The sequence below is a fragment of the Peromyscus californicus genome, unplaced genomic scaffold (assembly GCF_007827085.1).
Source record: "Peromyscus californicus insignis strain IS unplaced genomic scaffold, ASM782708v3 Scaffold_9__1_contigs__length_137607984, whole genome shotgun sequence".
NCBI classification, from domain to species: domain Eukaryota; kingdom Metazoa; phylum Chordata; class Mammalia; order Rodentia; family Cricetidae; genus Peromyscus; species Peromyscus californicus.
The window spans coordinates 129366572-129383260 of record NW_026294617.1 but is presented as its reverse complement, the minus strand read 5'-3'; the positions used below and the strand labels follow the sequence as shown (position 1 = coordinate 129383260).

Below are 16689 nucleotides of genomic sequence, written 5' to 3'. Positions count from 1 at the left end.
GTCACTATAGTAAAGGAGGAGTCACTAGAGTAAAGGAGTGTCACTATAGTAAAGGAGGAGTCACTATAGTAAAGGAGGAGTCACTATAGTAAAGGAGGAGTCACTATAGTAAAGGAGGAGTCACTATAGTAAAGGAGGAGTCACTATAGTAAAGGAGGAGTCACTAGAGTAAAGGAGGAGTCACTATAGTAAAGGAGTGTCACTATAGTAAAGGAGGAGTCACTATAGTAAAGGAGTGTCACTATAGTAAAGGAGGAGTCACTATAGTAAAGGAGGACTCACTATAGTAAAGGAGTGTCACTATAGTAAAGGAGGAGTCACTATAGTAAAGGAGGAGTCACTATAGTAAAGGAGGAGTCACTACAGTAAAGGAGGAGTCACTATAGTAAAGGAGGAGTCACTATAGTAAAGGAGGAGTCACTATAGTAAAGGAGGAGTCACTATAGTAAAGGAGGAGTCACTATAGTAAAGGAGGACTCACTATAGTAAAGGAGGAGTCACTATAGTAAAGGAGGAGTCACTATAGTAAAGGAGGAGTCACTATTGTAAAGGAGGAGTCACTATAGTAAAGGAGGAGTCACTATAGTAAAGGAGTGTCACTATAGTAAAGGAGGAGTCACTATAGTAAAGGAGGAGTCACTATAGTAAAGGAGGAGTCACTAGAGTAAAGGAGGAGTCACTATAGTAAAGGAGGAGTCACTATAGTAAAGGAGGAGTCACTAGAGTAAAGGAGGAGTCACTATAGTAAAGGAGGAGTCACTATAGTAAAGGAGGAGTCACTATAGTAAAGGAGGAGTCACTATAGTAAAGGAGGAGTCACTATAGTAAAGGAGGAGTCACTAGAGTAAAGGAGGAGTCACTATAGTAAAGGAGGAGTCACTATAGTAAAGGAGGAGTCACTATAGTAAAGGAGGAGTCACTAGAGTAAAGGAGGAGTCACTAGAGTAAAGGAGGAGTCACTATAGTAAAGGAGGAGTCACTATAGTAAAGGAGGAGTCACTATTGTAAAGGAGGAGTCACTATAGTAAAGGAGGAGTCACTAGAGTAAAGGAGTGTCACTATAGTAAAGGAGGAGTCACTATAGTAAAGGAGGAGTCACTAGAGTAAAGGAGGAGTCACTATAGTAAAGGAGGAGTCACTATAGTAAAGGAGGAGTCACTATAGTAAAGGAGGAGTCACTATAGTAAAGGAGGAGTCACTATAGTAAAGGAGTGTCACTATAGTAAAGGAGGAGTCACTATAGTAAAGGAGTGTCACTATAGTAAAGGAGTGTCACTATAGTAAAGGAGGAGTCACTATAGTAAAGGAGGAGTCACTATAGTAAAGGAGGAGTCACTATAGTAAAGGAGGAGTCACTACAGTAAAGGAGGAGTCACTAGAGTAAAGGAGGAGTCACTATAGTAAAGGAGGAGTCACTATAGTAAAGGAGGAGTCACTACAGTAAAGGAGGAGTCACTAGAGTAAAGGAGGAGTCACTATAGTAAAGGAGTGTCACTATAGTAAAGGAGGAGTCACTATAGTAAAGGAGGAGTCACTAGAGTAAAGGAGGAGTCACTATAGTAAAGGAGGAGTCACTATAGTAAAGGAGGAATCACTATAGTAAAGGAGGAGTCACTATAGTAAAGGAGGAGTCACTAGAGTAAAGGAGGAGTCACTAGAGTAAAGGAGGAGTAACTATAGTAAAGGAGGAGTCACTATAGTAAAGGAGGAGTCACTATAGTAAAGGAGGAGTCACTATAGTAAAGGAGGAGTCACTAGAGTAAAGGAGGAGTCACTAGAGTAAAGGAGGAGTCACTATAGTAAAGGAGGAGTCACTATAGTAAAGGAGGAGTCACTACAGTAAAGGAGGAGTCACTAGAGTAAAGGAGGAGTCACTAGAGTAAAGGAGGAGTCACTATAGTAAAGGAGGAGTCACTACAGTAAAGGAGGAGTCACTATAGTAAAGGAGGAGTCACTATAGTAAAGGAGGAGTCACTATAGTAAAGGAGGAGTCACTATAGTAAAGGAGGAGTCACTATAGTAAAGGAGGAGTCACTATAGTAAAGGAGGAGTCACTATAGTAAAGGAGGAGTCACTATAGTAAAGGAGGAGTCACTATAGTAAAGGAGTGTCACTATAGTAAAGGAGGAGTCACTATAGTAAAGGAGGAGTCACTAGAGTAAAGGAGGAGTCACTATAGTAAAGGAGGAGTCACTATAGTAAAGGAGGAGTCACTATAGTAAAGGAGGAGTCACTATAGTAAAGGAGGAGTCACTAGAGTAAAGGAGGAGTCACTATAGTAAAGGAGGAGTCACTATAGTAAAGGAGGAGTCACTATAATAAAGGAGGAGTCACTATAGTAAAGGAGGAGTCACTATAGTAAAGGAGGAGTCACTATAGTAAAGGAGGAGTCACTATAGTAAAGGAGGAGTCACTATAGTAAAGGAGGAGTCACTAGAGTAAAGGAGGAGTCACTATAGTAAAGGAGGAGTCACTATAGTAAAGGAGGAGTCACTATAGTAAAGGAGGAGTCACTAGAGTAAAGGAGGAGTCACTATAGTAAAGGAGGAGTCACTATAGTAAAGGAGGAGTCACTATAGTAAAGGAGGACTCACTATAGTAAAGGAGGAGTCACTATAGTAAAGGAGGAGTCACTAGAGTAAAGGAGGAGTCACTATAGTAAAGGAGGAGTCACTATAGTAAAGGAGGAGTCACTAGAGTAAAGGAGGAGTCACTATAGTAAAGGAGGAGTCACTAGAGTAAAGGAGGAGTCACTAGAGTAAAGGAGTGTCACTATAGTAAAGGAGGAGTCACTATAGTAAAGGAGGAGTCACTATAGTAAAGGAGGAGTCACTAGAGTAAAGGAGGAGTCACTATAGTAAAGGAGGAGTCACTAGAGTAAAGGAGGAGTCACTATAGTAAAGGAGGAGTCACTATAGTAAAGGAGGAGTCACTACAGTAAAGGAGGAGTCACTATAGTAAAGGAGGAGTCACTATAGTAAAGGAGTGTCACTATAGTAAAGGAGTGTCACTATAGTAAAGGAGGAGTCACTATAGTAAAGGAGGAGTCACTATAGTAAAGGAGGAGTCACTAGAGTAAAGGAGGAGTCACTAGAGTAAAGGAGGAGTCACTATAGTAAAGGAGGAGTCACTATAGTAAAGGAGGAGTCACTATAGTAAAGGAGGAGTCACTATAGTAAAGGAGGAGTCACTAGAGTAAAGGAGGAGTCACTATAGTAAAGGAGGAGTCACTATAGTAAAGGAGGAGTCACTACAGTAAAGGAGGAGTCACTAGAGTAAAGGAGGAGTCACTATAGTAAAGGAGGAGTCACTAGAGTAAAGGAGGAGTCACTATAGTAAAGGAGGAGTCACTAGAGTAAAGGAGGAGTCACTAGAGTAAAGGAGGAGTCACTAGAGTAAAGGAGGAGTCACTATAGTAAAGGAGGAGTCACTATAGTAAAGGAGTGTCACTATAGTAAAGGAGGAGTCACTATAGTAAAGGAGGAGTCACTATAGTAAAGGAGGAGTCACTATAGTAAAGGAGGAGTCACTATAGTAAAGGAGGAGTCACTATAGTAAAGGAGGAGTCACTAGAGTAAAGGAGGAGTCACTAGAGTAAAGGAGGAGTCACTATAGTAAAGGAGGAGTCACTAGAGTAAAGGAGGAGTCACTATAGTAAAGGAGTGTCACTATTGTAAAGGAGGAGTCACTATAGTAAAGGAGGAGTCACTATAGTAAAGGAGGAGTCACTAGAGTAAAGGAGTGTCACTATAGTAAAGGAGGAGTCACTATAGTAAAGGAGGAGTCACTATAGTAAAGGAGGAGTCACTATAGTAAAGGAGGAGTCACTAGAGTAAAGGAGGAGTCACTAGAGTAAAGGAGGAGTAACTATAGCAACGGGAGGATGTAGCTGTATCAAGGATTTGATGTCACTACAGCATTTCCTGCTCTCTCCTTTCCTTTTCTCTTTGACAATCTTTGACAGAGAAAGAAATGTCCTGCGAGGCGATTGGTCAGTCCTCCATGAACAAATTACAACACATATACAAAGAGTCTTTAAATGTCTTTGCTTATCAGTACTGTGCAGTACTTCAAGGATGTCCACATTTTTCACTGGTTAGAGCTAGACATGAGAAATATCACCCACGTGCGATCCCAGCACTCGGGAGACAGGAGGATGAGTGTCTTTTTGGGGCTACACAGTGAGTGTGATGCCAGCATGGATTACATGATGCTGTGTCAGGGAGGAAAATGCTTGCCTTGCAAGTCTGGGGCCTGAGTTGGTATGTTTTTGTAATCCTAGCCCTGGGGAGGCAGAGAGACATGGATCTCAGGGCTCCCTGGGCAGCTAGCCTACCTACTTGTCAATCCTCATGCCAGTGATAGAAGACCTAGTTTCAAAAAACATGGTGGATTGTTCTTGAGGGAGGATACTGGAGGTTGTTCTCTGGCTTCCTCCCCACATGTGTGCACTTGTATACTCAAACACACACTCACACACACTCACACACACCCCTTTGCTCTTTTCCCTCCTGTTGAGCACACCCTGTTGAGTACATTCCTATCTCGGAATCACCCATTAAATGCAAAATCTTTTTTTTTTTTTTTTTTTTGAGATAGGGTTTCTCTGTGTAACAGCCCTAGCTGTCCTGGAACTAGCTCTGTAGACTAGGTTGGCCTGAGAAATACTAATTTAAGTGTTTTCAGCATATAAATGATTGAGATATAGAAATTATATAATTTAGTCAGGGAAAAAACCCTTCATATTCAAAAACATCTATCACCAGGCCGTGCTGACACATGTCTTTAAACTCAGCACTCAGGAGGCACTGGCATGTGAATCTCTGTCAGTTTGAGACAGCACGGTCTACAGAGCAAGTTCTAGAACAGGTTCTAAAGCTACATAAAGAAACCCTGTCTCAAAAAAACAAAATATAAAAATGTACAAAAACATTTATCATGCCAGAGTATGTAATTTTCATCTTGTAGTTTTAAATACATACAATATATGTGTATATATTCATATAATATATATTAGTTCCTATGTCTATTATTCTGGAACTGCATAGGAGTCAGAATTTTCCCCCTGCAGGTTCTTGTCACAATTATTTTACTTTCTTGAGTCAAAGTCTCAGTATGTAGCCGAGACTGGCCTTGAACTCAATATGCAGCAGAACCTGGCCTCCACCTTCTGTGTGTTGAGGTTGTTGAGTATGCCATGCAACTCCCTTTTTAATGATCCTGTTTGCAAGAATAGGATCAATCTGTAGAGCTGAATCACCTCAAATGCATTTAATTCCCAAATAGCTTGTAAACATTAACTTTCTAACACTAAGCGCCCCAGTGTGGTCCTATGACACGAATTGCTGAACAGTCTTATTAATAAAAACAACAACCCAGAGCCAGATAGTGGGGTGAAAACTGAGAAATCAGAGGAATAGAACAAGCCAAGCCACAAGTTCTTACCTCTAGGAAATCCTCAGCCAAAGAGAGAGCTACTTCCTGTATACTCACACCTATAAACCTTTCTGTGTTCTGCCGTCTTACTTCCTCTCTCTGCCCAGCTACATCACTTCCTCTTTCCACCCAGCTCTATCACTTCCTGTCTGTACAGACCTCCAAACCTCTATGGTTAACTAGTGCTGGGATTAAAGGTGTGTGTCACCTTGCCTGGCTCTGTTCCCAGTGTGGCCTTGAACTCACAGAGATCTGGATGAATCTCTGCCTCCCAAATGATAGGATTAAAGGCATGTGTTACCATTGCCTGACCTCTATGTTTATTATAGTGGCTGGCTTTTTCCTCTGATCCCCAGATAAGCTTTATTGGGGTGCACAAATAAAATATCACCACACAATCCCTCCATAAAGTACTGGAAAGAGTCTCTCTTATTTGATGGGAAGCTGAGTCATCACTGAATCATCATGATCAGCCTGCCATGCTTAAATGTAAAATGTAGTGGGTAGTTGTTCCAGCTTTGACCTGGAAGTGCTACCCGTAGTGAGGCTTCTGGTAACTGCTGCACCTACCTATGAAGTGCCCCTGGGGCGGGGCTGACACGGGAGCCCTTAAGACTTGAGATCCGGATGTGCCAGCTCTCTTGGTTCGTAGTGATCCTGGATACTGGATGATAGACTGAGTGTAATTTTCCAGAGAACCCAGCTGGACTGCACCTCACCTCTCCCAGATTCTGTAACCAATCCCTTTACTGGCTGTAAGTTACCCCAAAATAAACCTCCTTTTTAACTACGTGGAGTTGCCTTAATAAATCCCCCAATAATAAAATGTAAAGATTACCCTTGGGTGACAAAGTTATGAATGATGACAGTTTGAAAACTAGTGGGTTGTGCTTCCTCATACCCAAGTCATTCCTTGTAGGTCTGGCCAGCCTCCTCTAAAGCTGATGCAGAAAGAATGGTTTGCTTAGAGCAAGAAACACTATAATGTGAAGTTAGGCATGGAGAAAACCTGTGTCTTAGTTATGTTTCTATTGCTGTGACAAAACACCATGACCAAAAGCAACATGGGAAGGAAAAGGTTTATTTCACTTCCTTTTCCATGTAACAGTTCATCGCTGAAGGAAGTCAGGGCAGGAATTCAGAGGATAGGAACCTGGAGCCAGGAGCTGATGCAGAGGTCATGGAAGGGTGCTGCTTATTGGCTTGTTTCCCATGGCTTGCTCAGCCTGCTTTCCTATAAATCCAGGACCACCAGCCCAGGGATGGCACCACCCACAATGGGCAGACCCCGCCCCATCAATCAGTAAGAAAATTCCCTACAGGCTTGCCTACAGCCAAACCTTATGAAGTGCCTCCTCCCCTCAGATGACTCTAGCTTGTGTCAAGTTGACATAAAACTAGCCTGCATAATCTGCTTCAATGACTAGATGAGAACTCTACGTAATTTTCACAAACGTCATTCACATGGAAAGGGATTTTGTGACTATTACACTAAGGCTTTTGGTGTCTAAGAATAGGGTACATCTCCGGGGAATGATTTGATTATATATCCACTTAAATCACTTAAAAAATGTGGTGCCAGGGAAAATTGATTCTGTATCTGAAGGATGCTGAGTTCACGACTGCTCAAACAACAGGCCTGTTTTGTTGTCATGGAGCTCCAGTCTGTCTCAGCTGTCATGCTTGCTCTGCAGGTGTCCAACCACTAAACTCTACATCTCCAGCCCTTGAAAATTAATTAAGCCTGAACAACTGAGGTGTTAATGCACTATAAACTTCTAAAGACATTTTTATGATGGTGTTTATGAATAGCCCTCCTTGTACGACTTCTTTGTCTTTACTGTGCTGCATGCAGTATTATAACTGCATCATGTTGGTCTCTCTACTTAGAGACAGCATACATCCCAACTCACCCAACAAAAACCAGTTGTCCTGCTATCAGCCAGGTCCTGGAACATAGCCAAGAACTGGTCAGACAAAAGAATGTGCATTTGAGATGACAGTATTTTTTTTTTTTTTTATTTTTTTTTATTTTTTTTTATTTTTATTTTTTTTTTTGTTAATTTATTTTGCAATACAATTCAGTTCTACATATCAGCCACGGATTCCCTTGTTCTCCCCCCTCCCGTCCCCCTCACCTTCCCCCCAACCCCCCCCCCATTCCCATCTCCTCCAGGGCAAAGCCTTCCCCACAGACTGAGGTCAACCTGGTAGACTCAGTCCAGGTAGGTCTAGTCCCCTCCTCCCAGGCCGAGCCAAACAATCCTGCATAGGCCCCAGGTTTCAAACAGCCAACTCATGCAATGAGCACAAGATCTGGTCCCACTGCCTGGATGCCTCCCAAACAGATCAAGCCAATCAACTGTCTCATCCATTCAGAGGGCCTGATCCAGTGGGGACCCCTCAGCCATTGGTTCATAGTTCATGTGTTTCCATTCATTTGGCTATTTGTCCCTGTGCTTTATCCAACCTTGGTCTCAACAATTCTCGCTCATATAAACCCTCCTCATTCTCGCTAATTGGACTCCCAGAGATCCACCCGGGGCCTAGTCATGGATCTCTGCATCCAGATCCCTCAGTAGTTGGATGAGGTTTCTAGCACAACAATTAGGGTGTTTGGCCATCCCATCACCAGAGTAGGTCAGTTCGGGCTGTCTCTCGACCACTGCCAGCAGTCTGTTGTGTGGGTATCTTTGTGGATTTCTGTGGGCCTCTCTAGCACTTTGCTTCTTCCTATTCTCATGTGGTCTTTATTTACCATGGTCTCCTATTCCTTGTTCTCCCTCTCTGTTGTTGATCCAGCTGGGATCTCCCGCTCCCCCAAGCTCTCTTTCCCTCAACCCTCGCCTTTCATTACCCCCACTCATGTCCAGGCTGTTCATGTAGATCTCATTCCATTTCTCTGTCATTGGGCGATCCCTGTGTCTTTCTTGGGGTCCTGTTTTCCAGGTAGCCTCCCTGGTGATGTGAGTAGCAGACAAGGAGATGACAGTATTTTAGTGTGATGATTTGCCAGATGATGAAGCTGAATTAATCACTTGTCAGGATTTCCCTAAAGCTTTGCTTCAGTATCATTGTCATCTTGCATCACGCCTGGACAGTCGACGGTGACATCCACTCACTGCTAGAGGAGTGTGTTTCTTGGAAGCTCAAAGAGACAGAAGCATAAACACGCACCTTGAATTTGCCACTGCTGTTTGAGTTTGCTCTTCTGTTTTTGAGACAGGGTTTTACCACAGAGCTCAGGCCTGCTTAAACTTGCCAGGGAGCCCATGCTGCCCTCAAACTTGCCCCAGCCTTTCAAGTGCTGGGATTATGTGTCAGCACGTCTAGTTTACAGCTGCTCTTACTTGTAAATGGTCACTGGAGTCCTGACTCGGGTCAACACATGCAGACATAGAGTACATGTTGCTGTAATAATTTCCGTCGTAAAACTTTAGCTGACATGGGGTCTGCTGTTGGTCACTAAAGTCACAGATTCACTATTATTATGGCCTTAAATAGTTGACATAATTTTATTGTATAGCCTGAATGGAACAAAAATCATTATGTAATTCATTTTGCTCATTGAAACCTGGAAATAAATATGGGCTCTCCTCGTACATTTCTTTGACACTGTTGTGAGCATCTAAGAAATTATCAGTGTAAATAATAGAGTATTTTCATACACAATCCAGACACTTCATACTGTACACTTCGTACTGAAAATTTCAGTCACTGAAAAGAGAATGATTGCTTATTGGGCACAGTGCTTGATGCACAAATGTGGGGAATGGAGTTTAACACCCTAAATGTCAGGTGGCATGGTGGCCCACCTCTTACCCCAGCACTTGGGAAGCAAAGACAGGGTGTCCCTAGAGCCATTTGGCTAGCTTGACAAGCTGAATTCATGAGCTCAGTATATAAGACAAAGAGGAATGAAGAGCAATCTTAGAAGACACCCAATGCAACTCTTTGTCAAGACATATGTAGCCTAACACATGCATATTTGGACACACATACACACACAGTCAGAGATACTCACTCAAAGACACAGACACACACAGGTCTCTCTCTCTCTCTCTCTCTCTCTCTCTCTCTCTCTCTCTCTCTCTCTCACACACACACACACACACACACACACACACACACACACACACACACACACTGTACCTTTCCATAGTTCTGTAGCTGAGAAACCTTGTAGACTAGTTGGAAGGTTGTTTGACGAGAGTCTGTGCATAGCTTTCTGGAATGTAAGTTTGGGTGGTCCAGTCAGAGCACACTTCCCAGGCTTGTGAAGTGCCTGTCATCAGAGAGCACAGTACATGACTACAGATTGAACTCACCTGCCCAGCTTGCAGACACTCAGTCTTCATCTGGACCCCAGATCTTCAACATCTTGCCAGTTGTATCAGAGCTCCACTTTCCAGGCAATTCTGTATGCCTTCAATACTGTTCCACTTATACACAGATGCACAAAAATCACATGTGTTCTTATTCTTTAGGAAGATAGTTATTTCCATAAATTACCAGAGCTGGTAGAGGTACTGCTTAATAAAACAATATGTGTTCCCACTAAAAAATTAGTAAATTACACAAAAACAAAGGAAAATGAATCAGAATCCTGTTATCCAGTGTTAACCAATGAAACATTGATAAATGCCTCTGTAGTTTCTATTGTATGCACAAAATAACATGTTTTCAGAATTGAGATCATATAAAAATCATTTGATGACTTGCTTTCTTTAAGATAACACTGAATCCCAACACCAATTCCTGTGTATATTTCCATTATGCAAAATGACCACAATTTATCCTTTGTTGGACACCCCGATTGCTCTGAACTATCAGTAACGTACCATTATCAATAACATCCTAATTTCTTTTCCAGAAATATTCTGCCTATATTTTTCTTGATGGCTGACTAATTAATGATCTGGGCCCCGGAGCAACTGCTCTTGGTGCTGAAGTTACTGGGTAAAGGAGAGTCATGAACGGCCGGGCACTGGCTTTGTGTTCTAGAGAGAGGACATGGACTCTTTCAGCAGATGACTGAGCATCTCTTCATAGTCACCTGGTGATCAAACTACTGTCCCAGGAGAGAGGAGAATCAGAGGGACTGCCATGTAACAGGCACTTGAAATGTGCTTGTCTTCAACGCAAGGCAGGCTGTTTGATGCAATTGAATGGAGAACATTTGTTCCTGGATTTACAGGGCTATGTCTGGCTGAGCTTCACTAATAGAAAGTACACAATTTTTATATTTGTAAGGCAAGATAAATATTTACTCATTTGTCCTTGAACCCAAACTAATACGATAAAATTCTCACAGTCAGATGATAGATTTCACAGTGTCTGCTTTATTCACCCTGTGTCTTCAATGCCTAGCCCATCGCCTCACCTAAAGGAGGTAAATAGATATTTGATGAGTGAAGACAAACAGTAAAGTGAAAATATCTCATTTCAGTTGCCGGTCAAGCCTTGGCCCCACTTCTGTGAGAAGTGAGGCTCATATAGGTACGTTTCTTCAGTTGTATTGCATAATTAGAGGAAGCAGTACCACAGAGTCTGCATCTGATCCAGGTTCTCTGTGCAAGACACAGTTTTCATTTTACAGTTGCAGCACATTTATGTCTCCTGGTTGATACATTATTTTCCTGGAAAAGAAGCTGTTTCCCAAAAGATCTGCTTGGGCTGAAGATCCTGTCTCTTTTGAGAGATATCAAACCACCATGCAATCCCCACTAGCTTATGCTGCTACAGAAACACTGAGAAACTGTCAATGGCTCAAAATATTGGACCTTTGTGAGTACTGGGCAGAGGTTTCTCTGATAATCAGTTGTGTTATGAGGTACATGAGTGAATTTATGAAGTATATTTTAAGCGTCGACTTTGTACTTGGTAATAGAAATAAAAAGACACTCAAAGGTGCATAGATCAGTTCAGGAATGTCATGTGTTGTTAGTGGCTAAGTAGGGATGGATAGGGACCAGAACTACCACAGCTGCAAATTTATTTCAATGGAGATGATGAATTGGAGGTGACACTATTCTTAGGTGGAGTTGTAGGATGGGTAGGGATTAATGGACAGAAAAATAAGGCAGAGGATTTTAAAACACAAGCAGTTCAAGCGGGTACTCAAGAGGGTGCTATATCTCTGGGCCAAGTGGGGCCTCACACAGGGCTTGTGCCTGTGATGGGAGGTTGTAAGGGCCGAGTGTTGGGTGTATCATGGTGCAGCCACCGTGGAGTGTGCCGTATGGACAACGAAGGTTGTGGGAAGGGGCCACACCCTTCAGTCACTGATGCCATTGATGTAAATAAAGACATTTCTTTCCTATAACAGTCTTGATTTTCTTTCCATTTGGGATTTTCAAATTTATTATCTCTTTATTATCTCTTAATCCAGATGGCACAATGGTCCAAACATCATTATGATTTTTCTGAATTATTTTCTATTCATTTGTTTATTACTCATTTTCATAGATAGGATGTTTTCAATATTCTCTTACTTGAACTTTGTATGTGGTGGCCAAAGCTAGGCTTGGTGATTTGCCTTATTTTAATACATAGTGGCAACCATTTATGGAGCCAGTTCCACAAACGATCTTTACAGTACATACATGAAATGGACACGGACACCAAAATAGACATTGATACGGCTAAGCCACAGATGAAATGGGGACCATTTCTACAAAGCCTTTGGAAAACTCCATGTAGACTCCTGGAAACGTTAGCTGAGTAAAGGTGGGAGATGAAGAAAGTGAAGTTGTTGGTATTAGGTGAAAATGTTGGTAACGTTGTAGATACCAATGGGAAATTCTAAAGTTCTTTTATTTTTTCTTTTTGAGTCGGGGTCTCCCTGTGCACCTCAGACTGGCCATGAAATCATGACCCCTCCCCATCTTTAGAATACCAGTATTACAGTGTTCAGCAAAGTTCATTGTTTAAAAGCACTTAAAAGCTTATGTATAATTTATTTGTTTAAATATACTTTCATTTGCTATTGAATAAGCAAATGTGTATTTGCTTTAAAGTTTTTATTCCCAGAAGTATAAGTCTAGTTGCTGATATCAATGTTTGTTTCCACATGAGTCTGTTTGTACACAGTGGAATAACATTTTTGTAGTCTTTCTTTTTTTTTTTTTTGGTTTTTCGAGATAGGGTTTTTCTGTGTATCTTTGCATCTTTCCTGGAACTCACTCTGTAGCCCAGGCTGGCCTTGAATTCACAGAGATCTGCCTGCCTCTGCCTTCCAAGTGCTGGGCTTAAAGGGTTGTGCCACCACCACCCAGCCATTTTTGTAGTCTTCATGTAAGTTTGAATTAAAAGATTCTGTGGTCTGCATCCACAATTTATGCCACCATTCATCAGTATTTTGCAAAGTAGCAGCACTTTGTGGTTTGTGGTATAAAGGTCACGTCACATTTGTAGTCTGCTTGGAAACTATGGGACAGAAGAAATGCCTGTGATCAACAGCTTTCCCCATTTTGTTTATTTTCTAGGTAACAATGGCCAACATTGCAATAAATGGAAACAATTCCCCAGTGACCTGTGAAACGACACTCTTTGCTCTCCGAATGGCAACGTGGAATCAGATCTTGGACCCCTGGGTCTATATTCTGCTCCGGAAGGCTGTCCTTAAGAACTTGTATAAGCTTGCCAGTCATTGCTGTGGAGTGCACATCATCAGTCTGCACATCTGGGAGCTTAGCTCCATCAAGAATTCCTTAAAGGTTGCTGCTATTTCTGAGTCACCAGCTGCGGAGAAGGAGAGTCAGCAAGCATCTAGTGAAGCAGGACTGTAGGTCAATGGGGGGCTAGAATAAAATGGGGGGAAGTTTTGGAAACATCTCAACTGATCAGATTCATAGCCTAACTGGAACATTTGGACCTTGGTGTGTAGCTTGGGAGTACACTGGACAGATGAAGCTTCCGAATTTCGTTATGCTGGCTGGTGCATGGTTGTGCATTTTTACTTGTTGTTGTCAACAGGAGGTAAACTGATTCAATGTGATGGAGTTCAGTGGAACACAACTTTTGAGTTTAGCTGTGTGACTTGTGTTTTTGGAATAAATGAATCTGTTGAAGCCCAATGCCAATGAATACTTGACCTGTTTGTTCAAGACACCTTAATGCTACCTGCACATGGCCATTTCATTGACTTATAGATAAGACTCAGAGTAACACAAGACTCTGAACCTGTTTGTGTGTGTGGTTCTTGTCTGTTTACCAGTCTACATATCCTCAATCAGTGTCTGCGTGACCATGATATTGGGGATTCACAGTGGCTAGTGATGACCACTGCATATTCTGGGTCAGCCTGACCTTGCGGGGCTGATGAGCATGGCCATTCTTGTCATAACTGACACATGTACTTGCTCGCATTTGTTGTTATGAAGGTCAATTATTGTTTGAAGTTTTTTTCTATAAAGTAATAGATTTTCAGTGTTTAAGTGATCTCCCTTTCCTCTGAAAATTGTAGAGAAACACAGACTTTGTCTTAGCACAGGTTCAGCTCCTGTTAGCATATGCACTAAACCCTATCATGGGACTGTGCAAACCATCTAAATCCCAGGGATATATGCCAAGAACATGGCAAATATTGCTTTACTTAAGCTGTCATTTCTGTCAGAAAATAAAAGAAAAACAATCAAACATTCAAAGTCTATCTGCAGCTAGTGTGTTTCTGCTTTATAGACACAGCCTAAGGGAGTTCTGTTGACAGCAGCTTCACTAAATCTGTTGGGCCACATTTTCAAAGCCCGTGTTACCAGCGTGGAGGGAAAGATCTAAAATTAGCCAGGAGTTGGGGACGTAATTGGGGACTTAGGGTTAATCAGAGACCAAGGAACAAGACTCTGTCCCCAAGTTTCCCAATCATAATCCACACTCCTCCTTTGCTTGTTTGTATAATTTAACACAAAGATTTTCAATTTGAGTAATTATTACAAGCATTGTAGGTCCATCAGTGACTAGGGTTAGTGGTTATGGTTCATAAAGAAATGCATTTTTATATTTAAAAAAGTCCTTGCTTTCATCAGGTTTGTCTGATTTAAAAAATATTACTTTTTTTCCTTTGCAATGTGTGTGGGTGTTTTGCCTGAATGCATTTCTGTGCATCATGTATCTTTCTGGCACCTACTGAGACCAGATCGCGTAGGAGTGGAGTGACAGATGTTGTAAGCTACCATGCGGGTGCTGAGAATTGAACCCAGCTCTTCTGGATGAACAGCCAGTGCTCTTAAATGCTGAGCTCTTCCTCCAGCCTCTAAAAGGTGTTTTTATCTGTAAAAATGATTTCAGATTCTAGGAATCCTGAGAATTCAATCAAATTAAATTAATGCCCATATTAACTTCTCCTTTTGGTTGGGAGTTTACATTAGTTGTGATTACTGATTTTGATAAATTCTCATGAGTAAATTAAAAGAAACTAAGCAAATAGCCTTGTTGAAGACTTAAAGGAAATTGTAGTGAATTTAAAAGGAATACATACTATTATGTGACAATATCAATTTAAAGACAATAAGAGACAAACTATACAACTGATTCTTATGCAGAGACTATGTCAGATAATAGACAAAAATATCCTGGTGTAAACTGAGCATGGAGTTTTAAAGGTTGTGCCCAAATTAAATTTATGCTGACAACTACATGTATATGTATATATGTGTGTGTGTCCATGTGTACATGCACGTGTATATGAATTTGTGTCTGTGTATTGTAAGTACATGTGTATGTATAATGCATATGATTGTATAAAGCCATTACAATTTGTGATTGCTGTTACATTACATAAATGTTATCATGTTTAATTTCAAGAGCACTTAAAGCTTAGAAAAACTTGTAGATGGTTCACTTACTTTGAGAGCTGGTATTTATTTCCTACAGAGATAAGGTGTTGGGATCCTATAAACTGAGGCATGAAGAAGCAAATCTCCATTTTTCTTCATTATAGTTGTTAAAATTCTGCAATGTACATTTGTATTTCAGCTGAGGAAAGGCGCTGAGAAGGAACCTGCTCCGAGGCCCCAGGTCCCTTCTCTGTGAGCCTCTAATACAGACAAAATTGTTCCTCTATTGCTATGATGTCACCCTGGCCATGCGCGTTTACCATGAGACCATCTTGTGTCATCATCATGTCGGGGAGAAAAGGTTCTGGGAAGTGACAAAGGAGTTATTCTGTGCATATTCTGGAAGATTTACCCATACTATCTGAGCACACACAATTTAACTGATCTTAAGAGGAGGCCAAACCCACAGTGTAAACATAAAAAGTTGAAAAAAGTTTAATGTATATACCTGACTCCAAAATTCTGTTTATTATTGTAGCTGTTTTATGGAGCTTAGTTATACCACAGTTTATTGTGTAATGAGCAATAGAGGGGAACATTCACTGATAACTTCCTGAGTTATCAGTGTGAGTAAAAGTGTGTTTGTTCTTATTCGTTATAATAAACAGTAGAAATAGTTCCAACAAGCTCACAATGTGAGAGTTTAAGCTCTGCTTTGACACTTGTAGTCTGTTTCATGAGGCCAACTGTTGGACACAACTTCACGTACTATCCAAACATTGGATTTCTGGAGAATTACATTCTTATACATAAACAAACACTGAACATTTCTGACCTTTTTGGAGTCTTTGTAATTGTTTAATGAATATGAGATAAAATACATATCACTTTTTCAAGAGAGCATACTGAATTGTAATTAGCTGTGGGTACAACTAAAAACATGATACTTGCTGGTGGGTTTAATGGGGGTGATAGAGATATCCTAAAGACAGGATATTGCTTTTAATTGTCTCTGAAGTAGAAAATTCCTAGATGCCAACTTGCACATAAATGGATATCTGTTATGTAACAAATAGTTGTATTTTCTCACTTTCAGTCTTAAAAGGCAATTCTGCTGTGTGCTTAATGTGAGGTTAGGGCCTAAATAAGAGTACTTACTAAATATATAGAATAAGATTTTGTGGAAACGGTATGTTACCTGCTTCACTACAAATGAACTGCTTTCTAGGATCAGAATATAAAAACTGGGATTGTACATTTTCTGAATTCTTCACCTGGTTATCAGAAGAATTTACCACTTGGTAAATAATGTTGGACTTCAACTCATTACTGACACATTTCAATTGGAGAGGAAAAGAGTGATCCTTTTGTTATGTGAACAAATATATTTTGTGCTCCTCATACTTGCAGTAAAAGAGTAAATGATAACATATGTGTATAATAATATACTCTTACTTGCATTAATACTGACTCTTAC

At 40.9% G+C, this 16689-nt stretch overlaps 1 protein-coding gene across 4 annotated transcripts in view; it reads left to right on the top strand.

Moving 5' to 3' along the window:
* The window catches only part of Ptgfr (prostaglandin F receptor), a 47979-nt gene extending 34465 nt beyond the window's left edge, over nucleotides 1-13514 (top strand). For all 4 annotated transcript variants that reach the window (XM_052731480.1, XM_052731481.1, XM_052731483.1 and 1 more), the window contains exon 3: nucleotides 12924-13514. In XM_052731480.1, coding sequence (XP_052587440.1) covers nucleotides 12924-13226 — 303 coding nt within the window. In that variant the 3' untranslated portion in view covers nucleotides 13227-13514. The remainder of the gene's footprint in view (nucleotides 1-12923) is intronic.
* The last annotated feature ends 3175 nt before the right edge of the window (nucleotides 13515-16689 follow it).